At 38.2% G+C, this 13,905-nt stretch overlaps 1 protein-coding gene across 1 annotated transcript in view; it reads right to left on the reverse strand.

Annotated features, from left to right (window-relative positions):
* The window catches only part of tmem38b (transmembrane protein 38B), a 28,011-nt gene extending 21,261 nt beyond the window's left edge, over positions 1-6,750 (reverse strand). Inside the window, exon 1 of the mRNA XM_084387655.1 lies at positions 6,379-6,750. Coding sequence (XP_084243781.1) covers positions 6,379-6,502 — 124 coding nt within the window. The 5' untranslated portion in view covers positions 6,503-6,750. The remainder of the gene's footprint in view (positions 1-6,378) is intronic.
* Positions 6,751-13,905: the final 7,155 nt, after the last annotated feature.

Below are 13,905 nucleotides of genomic sequence, written 5' to 3' on the forward strand. Positions count from 1 at the left end.
GGAAAACACACAACACAGCTGACACAGGTAAACACACACAGCTGACACAGGCAAACACACAACACAGCTGACACAGGAAAACACACAACACAGCTGACACAGGTAAACACACACAGCTGACACAGGCAAACACACAACACAGCTGACACAGGCAAACACACAACACAGCTGACACAGGTAAACACACAACACAGCTGACACAGGTAAACACACAACACAGCTGACACAGGCAAACACACAACACAGCTGACACAGGTAAACACACAACACAGCTGACACAGGTAAACACACAACACAGCTGACACTGGCAAACACACACAGCTGACACAGGAAAACACACAACACAGCTGACACAGGTAAACACACAACACAGCTGACACAGGTAAACACACAACACAGCTGACACTGGCAAACACACACAGCTGACACAGGAAAACACACAACACAGCTGACACAGGTAAACACACAACACAGCTGACACAGGTAAACACACACAGCTGACACAGGCAAACACACAACACAGCTGACACAGGCAAACACACACAGCTGACACAGGCAAACACACAACACAGCTGACACAGGCAAACACACAGCTGACACAGGAAAACACACAACACAGCTGACACAGGTAAACACACACAGCTGACACAGGCAAACACACAACACAGCTGACACAGGCAAACACACACAGCTGACACAGGTAAACACACACAGCTGACACAGGCAAACACACATAGCTGACACAGGCAAACACACAACACAGCTGACACAGGCAAACACACATAGCTGACACAGGCAAACACACACAGCTGACACAGGCAAACACACACAGCTGACACAGGCAAACACACACAGCTGACACAGGGAAACACAACACAGCTGACACAGGTAAACACACACAGCTGACACAGGCAAACACACAACACAGCTGACACAGGCAAACACACAGCTGACACAGGAAAACACACAACACAGCTGACACAGGTAAACACACACAGCTGACACAGGCAAACACACAACACAGCTGACACAGGCAAACATACACAGCTGACACAGGCAAACACACAACACAGCTGACACAGGCAAACACACAGCTGACACAGGAAAACACACAACACAGCTGACACAGGTAAACACACACAGCTGACACAGGCAAACACACAACACAGCTGACACAGGCAAACACACACAGCTGACACAGGTAAACACTGAAAGATCATTTTATCAGATATCAACCCCAAACTCGTTTAGATTTATGATTTTGCTTTTCTCACAGTTTTAGAGTAAAACATGTTTTTGAAAATATATATTTAATATCATGTTTTTGAAAATATATATTTAATATCATGTTTTTGAAAATAGTATTTTTGCACATTTTTCATAACAATAAACGTAAAATTCTGTAACTTTTTTTTAAGTTCACTTTTTTAAACTTTCACTTCAGCAATAATCTGCCAAGTGTCGTCTTTGAAAAGAGATCAAACTTCAGTCTGTCGCTCTAAAGCGTTCAAGATTTACCACAGTTTAAGTTGGACATTACATTTTCAGGTCTATGCTCAAAAAGTGAATAAATGGATTATAAATACAGCGTAAATATTATTTAGTACCATAAAATCCCCTAAAAATACAAAATATTAAATAAAAAACATTATCAAACTAAAATATAGTACATTAATTTCATTGAATTAAAAATAATCATTTCAGTCATTTCTGCCCGGCACAGAAGAGCACCAGAGGGCAGAGTCATGGTATACTGGGATGTTTTTTGGTATTATACTAGGATATTCTTTGAGTACCACATAAATATCATGGTATTTAAATAAAGTAATCATTCGGAATTATTATATATCAAAGCACATTTTTAATATGCCATTTATTGCCAGAGAAGATGTTTTGTGATGACAGAGTCAAACCCAATGATATTCCGACACCTTCATCATTTCTCACATTATCAGTTTATTCGCTATAGTTTAGAAAATGGTAATAAAATATGATATCAATCAGCTGTCAGCTGTTAAATTTAACTACACAATTAGATAATACCAGTTTAGCTCAACCAATCACCAAGCAATGCTTCATTGTGTTCAGTCTGTGTGTAAAAAGAGCATTAGCAATTAAAGACAACACACTTCAGCAAAACATGATCAGCTCAAAGTGTCCCAATCATTTTTGGTCCCAAATGTTACTGGTAGTCTCTGTATGAAGAATATTAGGATGTAATATGTCACAGTTTACTTTATTCTGCTCTCCTCACTTACAGAAATGAACTATAGTGTCCTGATCACACTAGTGGAACAATATCAAAAATGATATCTGGTGTCTGAATAGTTTTTGGTTTGACTGTAAAGAAAAGATTCTTGTTCTGTTCCCATTAAACATGCACACAGAACAGCCTCAGTCTTCATCGGCCGAGAGAAGCTGAACGAACTCCAGCTGAACACATTCTTCATGGAATAAAAGTTGCTTAGGAAACCGCAATCCAATGATCCCTCAATCCTTTCATCACATGTGATGAAAACACTGAAAAGCGAAGAAGTCTGGAGTTTTGCAACTTCTAAATGTTGACAAAAAACAGTTTTTAGCGGATACACACTCAACATTCCAGCTTTCCTCTGGGAAACAGACCGTTTACGGTCACTGGATATTCAGATGCGCATATCTATAGACTGAACACGTAATACACATGTGCACACCGTCTGAGTTTCACAGACTCACGTTTCTGAAGTTTGTGTGTTAGCGGCGCCTAAGTCAAAATGTTTCATTCCTGCACTGTAAAAAGAGATCAGTTCACGTGCTCAAAAAAAAAAAGTGCAAACCCATTGGCTTAAAATTCTTAAGTAAATAAACGTAATGCTTAATTGAAAAAATTAAGGTATGTGAACTTCCACATTACCAAATCTTTTCGATTAAGCATGAAGTTTATTTACTTAATCTTAAAGGCCTCATTATACTTCTGCGTCGGACATACGCCGGAGCCTATACGCCGTAGGCAACGTGTTGGTTTTAATTTATACTTCTGTGTCGTTGTCCGCGTTGACGCGCACCTGGGGAGCATGTTACCCCGAGGGAGGGGTTCTGGCAGACCAATCACAGCGCTTGTGTCCGCGTAGAATTGACGCGTTGTTACATTTTTGGAGAGGTGCACGTCAGGGTACGCCGAAGGGTACGCGCGCTACACACAGCCTACGACGTAGCTACGGCGGCAGTTCGACGCAGAAGTATAAAACAGGCTTAAGGCAACGGGTTTCCTAATTTTTTTAAGTTAAAGGAGTCATCGGATGCCCGTTCTCCACAAGTTGGTGTGATTCTTTAGGGTGTTCATGTAAACTTTGTAATATACTTTGGTTAAAATTCCTCAATGTTTGTGTAAAACAACAACCTTTTACCTCCTCAAAAACAGCTCTGTTCACAGAGACCCGTTTCAGTGGTCAATAATGAGGTGCATGTCTCTTTAAATGATAATTAGGTGCATGTCTCTTTAAATGATAATGAGGTGCATGTCTCTTTAAATGATAATGAGCAACAAAGTTAGTCGCGGACGCTAGCTCTCGGCATCTCGAAAACGCCACACTGATATTGATCCTCATTTATCTCTCCTTTTGTCCCAAAGTCTGCTTCCCATGGTCCATATAATGTTTGAACGAAACAACAACAGCGTGAGCGCGCCGCTAGACGTAACACAGTTGTCCACGTCTGTCGCCATGGTTACTACGGCAGTACGAGCGGAAACCAGGGATAACGCGGATATTACAAGTGGGACAGGGCGACAGGAAACCAGCCATTCATTTAAAATTGGAATTTCTCTGAAATTAAAAATCTTTGGGAACTTTTGGGATATTGTAAGTACACAACTGCAGGAAATATATCACTCTGTGCACGTGATTTCTGGATATTTTATTACAAAAATCGTACATATTTTAGCTTTAAGTCAACTGATCAGTTTTCACAGTGTGTGTGTGTGTGTGTGAGAGAGTGTGTGTGTGTGTGTGTGTGTGTGTGTGTGTGTGTGTGTGTGTGTGTGTGTGTGTGTGTGTGTGTGTGTGTGTGTGTGTGTGTGTGTGTGTGTGTGTGTGTGTGTGTGTGTGTGTGAGAGAGAGAGAGTGTGAGAGAGAGAGAGAGAGAGAGAGTAAGAGAGAGAGAGTGTGAGAGAGAGTGTGAGAGAGAGAATGAGAGAGAGAGAGAGAGAGAGAGAGAGAGTGTGTGTGAGTGTGAGTGTGTGTGTGTGTGTGTGTGTGTGTGTGTGTGTGTGTGTGTGTGTGTGTGTGTGTGAGTGTGAGAGTGAGTGTGTGAGTGTGTGTGAGTGTGTGTGTTTCTCCCCGCTGGAGGTGAACATGAGGACGTATGGAGTCTCGCTCCTCCACATATTTCAGGGACAATAGAGAGAGAGCAGGTGAAACGAGACGCCGAGACTCAGAAATAGCCGGTGATCCAGAGCAGCTGCTCGACACAATAGAGGATAACCCTTCTACACACTTCTACACACACGTTAATGTTCACTCAGTTATCTGGTGGTGTTTAAGAGCGTTCTCACAGGGTTCGTACACACACTGTCAAATCAAAATCCAGGACTTTCAAGGACTTTTCAAACACTACTTTTTTTTTTTTTTTTTAAGAACTACAATCAGAAATCTCATTTATCAAACAATATCCTTCTTTATTATCTTTAAAATTCAAAAAAAAGGTAAATAGATGAATAAAAAGAAATAAAACAAAATGGTACAAATAAAGTGCAGCACATGCAATGAGACTCCGGTAACTTTAACCACTGAAAGGACACTGTGACAAAGATATCGCTTTCCTTATTTAAACTGATTTTCCCCTCATGAATATATGATTGAGCTGAAGAATGAAAGCTGGATATTTATATGAGCAATATCACACTCATAGCCATGAGAAACGCCTCTATATCAGACGGACTGCAGCTTTAATTTTGTGTGAAAACATTGTTTTATCAATAAAATTAAAAATAAATTCCCCATAAATTGTCTTTAAATAATTCAAGCACTTTTCAAGAACGTCTTCATAAAAATGGCTGTTTTTAAGAGTTTTCCAGGACCTACATTTCAAAACGTCAAATTCAAGCACTTCCATCACCGTGTGCGAACCCTGATCTCAGAGCGCTCAGACAAAAACATCATTAACACTGAACCTGTCGGTTGGACATTCCACTAAAGTTTTTTAAATGTTACTACTTGTTTCGGAATGTTCAGAGAACATTCAAATGTAACAGTCTTGTTTGCAGAATGATACAATGTTCTGTTCACTGTGGTGTAAATCCAGCTTTTAATGTAGTTTATGTGTCTATGTGGTGTTTTTAATGTGCTTTAACTAAATCCATGTGTAAGTTCATAAGTCGACACCATTGCTGAGTATTTCCTCCTTAAAACTGCAGTGAACCAAAGACAGTCTCAAAAACACGCTTTGAAATCGCTGGTGTTTCTGACGTCACAAACTACCTTGTAACCAATCAGATCAACGTGTGATCGTCAACCAGTGGATCTCTGAGCTGAGTGAGTGAGTGGAGGCGGGGCTCATTTGCATATTCATAGAACCACGCATACTAAATGAGGCAAGGGTGTCGAGTTACAGTCAAGATATTTTAAGACATGAAGAATTATTTGTAAGGAAAAAACTTTTAAATGTGTCATTGTGGTGATACAATTATTGACTACAGGGGGACTTTGAGACCTTTTAATTTGTGTAAAGGTGGTTAGGATGTTATTAACTGGGATGTGAAGACAAACCCAGCTCTGACAGTGCAGAAGAGCAAAGGCCATGTGGTTCGGTTAATGCAAAACGACAGACCAAACTGGTTTTGAGCCTCCGCCCTGCATGTTTAATCTGCCTAACCCCTGCAATTTGCATTTTTCTTGGAGAAAAGCACACAGAGAGAGACTAGATGATATTGACAGTGAGTTAATGATTAAGTGCATTTCTCTTCTTCCCGGTTGAACATGTAGCTTCTGCTTTTAACTCATTATAATCATCTATTATGCAGGAGCTTTAAACACACTGAGCTGCTCTCTTGAAGTCCTCAGATCATGAACATGTGAGAACTGCTGAACCCTCATTCTGTACCAATGTAACCTGGACTGATAAACAGTGTCGTGCACGCGCTTGTACACGTGTGCGCGTGCGCGTTCGCTTCACCTGCCGAAGGAACCTGGAGCTGAACGTTCATAAAAACACAATAAACACCCGATCTTGGAACATTATCACAACCATGCTGATTAAATACAAAGCAATTAGATAGCAATGCAACTTTTAATTTCATGAAAACTTGTGACATGCTCAGAAATGCAGCGAAATAAACTTGTAACAGCAGAAGTGCGTTGTGGATTTGATGCATTACAGGTGATTCGGTGTGATTTCTCTTACCTGGCTGCTCTCTCAGACTCATCACTGATATGATATAATGCGCCATGTCAAAGAATGGGAACATGGGCAGATTTGACAGCCCGAGAGCGAGTTCATTTAGATTGAGAATCGCGAACACATCCATGACTTCAGATCCTCCTCGTGCACGCGCTTTAATCCGCCTTCAGCTTCGTGCTCGTGCACTGGATCTGTAGTTCCCAGCGGTCAGTCCGAGGATGATCAGGTCCAGATGATCTTAGTAAATAACTTATATTCTTCTGTACTCTTTGATCTCAGATGATCTCAGTTGTAACCGGATCTGCCGCCATTACAGTCGCGGATGCTGAGAAACATACGCGAGCGCGCGCGCGCGCGCACACGCCGTTGCGTAACAGACCACAACCATTGATCTCACATTTAAAGCCACTGTTTGACACTGAAACTCCTCTTCATTTGTTTTGGTCGTGCAGTTATACTCTGTAACTTTGGAAAGATGTTAGTTGGTTTATCTCAAGCAATATCGTGCAAAATTTCTCAACGAATCCCAAAACTGTTATTTTCTGATTTTTTTTAAAGCGGATTCAAATGCCTGCATTATAATGAATCTAATAATTTTCCTATGTAGATTTTACATTCATAAATGTAAGTTTATGTTTGCAAATTCAAGTTTGCAAGTTTGGTATTCTTACACGAGATAAAACAATTTCATCTTCTCTTAATCCAAAAGCACTCAAAACATGTACAATTTGCACAACCTACAAACTTGTTACCTTAATTAATGTTTACATTTCTTTTAATTTAAGTAATGCCGTCTTTCTTTTTTTCCATTCTCGTTTATGTTAGGCCTACTACTGTCTAGTTCTGTTTTTGTGTTGTGCTATGGTGTTGGGGGAGTGTTTTCTTTTATATTTTCGTTATTCTTAATACTTATTGTTGTGTTCTAATTGTGTTGTTTCACACTGTAAACTGAATGTTCAAATAAAGCATTTTTAAATAAAAAAAAATTAAAACCAGTGTTCCCATAACGTCTTAGAAAATGTATGACTATGACTATAAATAAATAAAGTGTCATTGTATTATGATCTGATTTGGGTCGTTTTGAAAAGGCTTCTTGTAGTAGCTACTCTTTTCCTCATCTGTAAATGATGATGGCAGAGATGCTGCATTATTTAGGGTTTTCTCAACAGCGACACCTGCTGTAGAAACGAGGCATAGCAGAAGGAGTTCGAGTGACAGTTCTCGCGATATTCCACAAGGTGGCGCCATTGCCAAGCGCATCGCCATGGAGACCGAAAAAGAGCGGGATTCTCCTATAAGCGCGCCAAGGAGTGAACGGTAGGTGTACGTGAAATGTTAACTACTAAAGCATTTTATGTCTCATTGTGTTTTGTGATACCTTTGAAAAAGGTTTATAATAGTAGACAAAGTGTTAAATGCCTCAGACTTTTGAGAAATTATGGATATGTGTAGGCCTATGTGTCGTGACAGGAAACTGGCACTGACAGGATTTCTGACAGTGAGTCACATCAAAAAAACTTTGGGTAATTAACCAGAAAAACATGAAGAATTCCAAGTAATGAGGTTAGTTGGCAGTCTTTAAGAGTTTGTTTACTGGCGCGAGGGCGGGGCAACCTGTCACTCAAATGTTATCCACCAATAGCAAATCACAAGCATCCAATTCCAATCAATTCCCGCAGACAAAATCAAGCCCCGCCCCTTTGTTTATTTCTCTCGAATTTACGTCACAATAAGGAAAAAAGACTAGGGCAACTTCTGTTTCATGCAGACTTTAAATAATGTGACTATTGAATCACTGTGATTCTTTGTATGATTTAATGATAGCTCAAGTTTTTTCAGTTCAGAGGTGTAGTAGGATAATAACTGTCTGTATTATAAAGGTTGTAAGGTTATTTTCTTTGTCTGTGTTGGTGAAAACCGACAGTAATTTCCTTCAGATCTTTAGAACAGAAATCTGGATCAGTGATCCACTCTCGATTCATGACAATCTGCACTGAATTCATAATGTTTTATATGATACTGAACTGCTGAATCATAATTAACTGAGTAAATTAGAGAGAAGATGACTGATCGCAGGTTTATTTCTACATGGATCACGTGACCTATGTCCAAAACAGCCAATCACACGCTTTTTAAATTCAAGAGCATTGAATAATTCTCTATTTGTTTTGAAAGCTTCATTATTATTTTTTTAACATTTTAATTCAGAAGAGTGTTGAAGTTCCCACAGCAAGAATGGACTTAAGAATGATAAATACATGTTAAACCAACCATTTATGAGTCTTTCCAGAGACTAAACCATATTTGGCAAAGTAAATACACTATAATTTAATTATTCAGGAATTTAATTAAGATCGACCGGCCGTCATGCCCTGATAGACAATACAAAACCGTGACACTTTAACCTGCCCTACATAGCAGTGTGTGTGTGTGTGTGTGTGTGTGTGTGTGTGTGTGTGTGTGTGTGTGTGTGTGTGTGTGTGTGTGTGAATAGTGTGTGTCAGTCAGTGTTTACTGGTGTGTGTGAGTGTTTTCTGTTGAGGTTCAGGCCAAATGACCCTGACATGATGAGAAATTGAGTATTTTCAGAGATCAACTAGATGAGGTTTGCTGTGTGTATCACTTTATGTGAGTAAACACTCGTATAGGGCGAGATACTGTATACTAAATAGCACTGAAGTCTTTAAGACTTCACATATAAGAGTTCACATATATGTTTATTGTTGCGTGCAACTGCAAGTAGTGAAGAGAATCTAATAGAAATATTATTGTGTTGTTTTGTTTCACAGTACCCAGTCATTTTATTTCAGTATTTTCAATTCACACTGTCACCTCTATTTATGCATTCTACATACACATGCAAAAGAATGTAACATTACTTTCCATAAAAACTATTATGTTATTAGTTTTTAGAAAGGAAAAACTACTTTAAACATGTGGTTACTTTTTAGAACCTTTTTAGAAACACTCATTACTTTTTAGAACCTTTTTAGAAGCACTCTGTTACTTTTTAGAACCTTTTTAGAAATACGCAGTTACTTTTTAGAACCTTTTTAGAAACACTCATCACTTTTTAGAACCTTTTTAGAAACACTCTGTTACTTTTTAGAACCTTTTTAGAAACACTCATTACTTTTTAGAACCTTTTTAGAAGCACTCATTACTTTTTAGAACCTTTTTGGAAACCGACAGTTACTCTTTAGAACCTTTTTAGAAACACTCATTACTTTTTAGAACCTTTTTGGAAATCCAGTTACTTTTTAAAACCTTTTTAGAAACACTCATTACTTTTTAGAAACACGCTGTTACTTTTTAGAACCTTTTTAGAAACACTCTTTTTGGAACCTTTTTGGAAACCCATTGTTACTTTTTAGATCATTTTTAGAAATACGCAGTTACTTTTTAGAACATTTTTAGAAACACTCATCACTTTTTAGAACCTTTTTGGAAACCCACAGTTACTTTTTAGAACCTTTTTAGAAACACTCATTACTTTTTAGAACTTTTTTAGAAACTCTCATTACTTTTTAGAAACAGGCAGTTATTTTTTAGAACCTTTTTAGAAACACTCATTACTTTTTAGAACCTTTTTAGAAACACTGTTACTTTTTAGAACCTTTTTAGAAATACACAGTTACTTTTTAGAACCTTTTTAGAAACACTCATCACTTTTTAGAACCTTTTTAGAAACACTCATCACTTTTTAGAACCTTTTTGGAAACCCACAGTTACTTTTTAGAACCTTTTTAGAAACACTCATTACTTTTTAGAACCTTTTTGGAAACCCATAGTTACTTTTTAGAACCTTTTTAGAAACCCACAGTTACTTTTTAGAACCTTTTTGGAAACCCATAGTTACTTTTTAGAACCTTTTACTTTTTTGACCTGAACCTTTTTTAGAACCTTGTTAGAAACACATACTTAAGTAAACGTTTTTATAACATTCATTACTTTTTTAACTATTTTAGAAACACTCAGTTACTTTTTAGAAACACGCTGTTACTTTTTAGAACCTTTTTAAAAACACTCATAACTTTTTAGAACCTTGTTAGAAACGTACACTTTCTTCTTAGAACATTTTTAAAACAGTCATTACTTTTCTTAACCATTTTAGAAACAGTGTAATGTGTTGCTTTTAAGAGTCACATTCCTCAACACTGGTAACAGCGTCATGTGATCTGACCGTGGATCATCTGTTAAAGTGCAGTGAACACACTGCGCTCTGAGGTCAGAGGTCAGCGCGGATCTGAAGGAGGTCACAGATGACCCACATCTGAACACACCAAGGTCATCGGCACCGTGAGCTTTAGCCTAGAGGTCACTGTCAGGAGAGAGAGTAATAACCCGGGGGGAGGAGCATGCCAGTGAGCATTTCTAAACAAACACACACACATGTGCACACTATTACTCAGGGTTTCCATGCAAATGACGTGGATGCATCTGAAAATGCCTTTTAATATTAAAAAAGCAGGTATTAATAGATCATTTGTGCATTTTAAACTTAAGTAATATTGTCAGCATTTTCATGTGGTTGCTAGGCTGTTCTGTATGGTGTTCTGTGGTGTTCAGGGTGGCACTGTTAGTTTTAGTGAAGGACGTTCAACAAAAACCTTAGAACCTTTTCAGAAACACTCAGTTCCTTTTTTAGAACCTTTTTAGAAACGCAGAGTTACTTCTTAGAAACTTTTTAAAAACACTCTCATTACTTATTTTAACCTTTTTAGAAACTCAGTTACTTTTTAGAACATTTTTAGAAACACTCATTACTTATTTTTTTTTTACATATCATCATGATTCGTCTGTTTGTGTGTCGTTACAGGAAGCAGCAGGGAAAAAAGACACAGTGCCGTCTGTGTGTCTGAATGCTTTCATGAACTAAAGGCCCCAACCGGAGCATTTTCATTTAGGAATTCCTGCTGAATGGATGGCTGGATCAGAGGCGTTACTGTCGGGCTCAGAGGAGGGTTCTGGGTCTAAATGTGACCGAGTTCCTTTGAAAACTTCAGCTTTGGGCAACAAAGACAGGAGGTCCAAACACATTCTTCCCTTCTCGCTCCCATTCTTTCCTTTCAATGTTGCATGTCCAATTTCCGGCTCTGTTCCTGCTTTCTTCCTTTTCCAGCGTGGTCAGACTGAAGGTCATTAGCTCAGTGTGCCAGAGACCAGTGTTGAGCTCACTGGACGCAGTGTGAATATGTGAGTTTATCTATTCAGCCCTTATTCTGTAAAGTTCAGACAGACGTCCAGCAGTAGAGCGAGTGAATAGAGCATCTTTAGAAACAAGCAGCTACTTTTAGAACCTTTTTAGAAACTGTTACTTTTTAGAACCTTTTTAGGAACAAGCAGTTACTCTTTAGAACCTTTTTAGAAACATGCAGTTACTATTTATAACCTTTTTAGAAACTTGGTTAATTTTTAGAACCTTTTTAGAAACACACAGCTACTTTTAGAACCTTTTTAGAAACACGCAGTTACTATTTATAACCTTTTTAGAAACTTGGTTCATTTTTAGAACCTTTTTAAAAACACGTAGTTACTTTTTAGAACCTTTTTAGAAACTCAGTTACTTTTTAGAACCTTTTTAGAAACACGCAGTTACTATTTATAACCTTTTTAGAAACTTGGTTAATTTTTAGAATCTTTTTAAAAACACGTAGTTACTTTTTAGAACCTTTTTAGAAACTCAGTTACTTTTTAGAACCTTTTTAGAAACACGCAGTTACTATTTATAACCTTTTTAGAAACTTGGTTAATTTTTAGAATCTTTTTAAAAACACGTAGTTACTTTTTAGAACCTTTTTAGAAACTCAGTTACTTTTTAGAACCTTTTTAGAAACACGCAGTTACTTTTTAGAACCTTTTTAGAAACTTGGTTAATTTTTTAGAACCTTTTTAAAAACTCTGTTACTTTTTAGAACCTTTTTAGAAACACGCAGTTACTTTTTAGAACCTTTTTAGAAACACGCAGTTACTTTTTAGAACCTTTTTAGAAACACGCAGTTACTTTTTAGAACCTTTTTAGAAACACTCTGTTACTTTTTTGAATCTTTTTAGAAATTCAGTTACTTTTTAGAACCTTTTATAAACACGCAGTTACTTTTTTTAGAACCTTTTTAGAAATTCAGTTACTTTTTAGAACCTGCATGGACGCAGTATGTATCTATTCTCTATGCTTTTTTTTTTTGGGAGTCTGTCTGATGAGTTCTGATACATTTCAGAATGCAACAATGGCACAATGTTTTATTACATTCAGAAATAATGTAACCCTACCTAAATATCTTTCATATCACCATCTAAAATCTCCACACCTGGTGCATTCCTGCAGTTTGGCAGTGGAAGTCTGAAGGATCTTATCTTCCATCCGTTCCCAGGCCAGACTCATTTGGCACACGTTATATTGTGTATGCACTTTATATCATGACAGCTACGTATCAAGGCTGATTTTAGTCTTCTTTATCCCACTTATATAAATGCATTTAGGAACCTTCAGGTGTAACCCAGTCCCCAACCGGCGAGTCCCGAACCCAAACCACACACTGGCGAGGTTTCATGATTTATGTTCTGCAGGTGCTGTGAAAGCCTGAGACGTCTGAGCGGCTTTAAACAAACAACCCTTTTAGTCATGTTTTACAACTGTGATAGCTCGTAAAACCCTGAGAGTGAGATGAATGCTGAACGCCTCCAGAGGAAGTGTGCTGGTGAATCGGCTGGTTTCCAGTGAATGTTTCCGTGGTCTAAGAGGGGTCTTCATTTGCCTCGAGTCCAACACAACAACACACTGATGGAAGCTTGTTTACACCACCACATAAAATACATTTTCTTTTTTTATCTTCGACTTTTTTACTCACAATTTGGACTTTTTTACTCGTAGTTGTGAGTTTATCTTGCGATTCAGACTTTTTTACTCACAATTATGAGTTTTTATCTCGCAACTCTGACTTTTTTACTCACAACTCTGACTTTTTTACTCATAGTTGTGAGTTTATCTTGCAATTCTGACTTTCTGACTCTGAGTTTATATCTCACAGTTCCTTTTTTTTTCATAATACCTAAAATAAAGTCTGAATTGCAAGACATAAATAGTAAGATGAAAGGTTCCTCTTTTATTTAGTTATTCCGTGGCCAAAAACAAGCTTCACAAACACACGCCGTGGGTCGTCTCTGTTTCCCAGCATTCCCGCAGTCGTAGCCAGAGGATTCAAGACGACTGAAGAATGCTCTGTTGTGTTTAAGCAGATCTATATGGGGGATGGGGGGGGGGGGGGGTTCCTGTAAGTGTTGCTGGAAGATAGAGCCGATGAAGAGTATCAGGTGTCCCAGTTCCGCCCAATCAGAGAGGGATATCAGAAAACCATGAGTCAATCCCTGAGAGCTCTCCGGAGGACCATTCATCAACTTTCCCTTTGTTCTCTTGAGAAGTTCACTGCAAAAAAGACCATTATTGACCAATCATTAACCATCATGCTCCAGCAGTAGCCGTCTGAAGCCACAGACAGTGCCATAATAAGCTTGTTTTTTCAGCATGTAGAC

Source organism: Rutilus rutilus, assembly GCF_951802725.1.
Source record: "Rutilus rutilus genome assembly, chromosome: 18".
Classification (NCBI taxonomy): Eukaryota; Metazoa; Chordata; class Actinopteri; order Cypriniformes; family Leuciscidae; genus Rutilus; species Rutilus rutilus.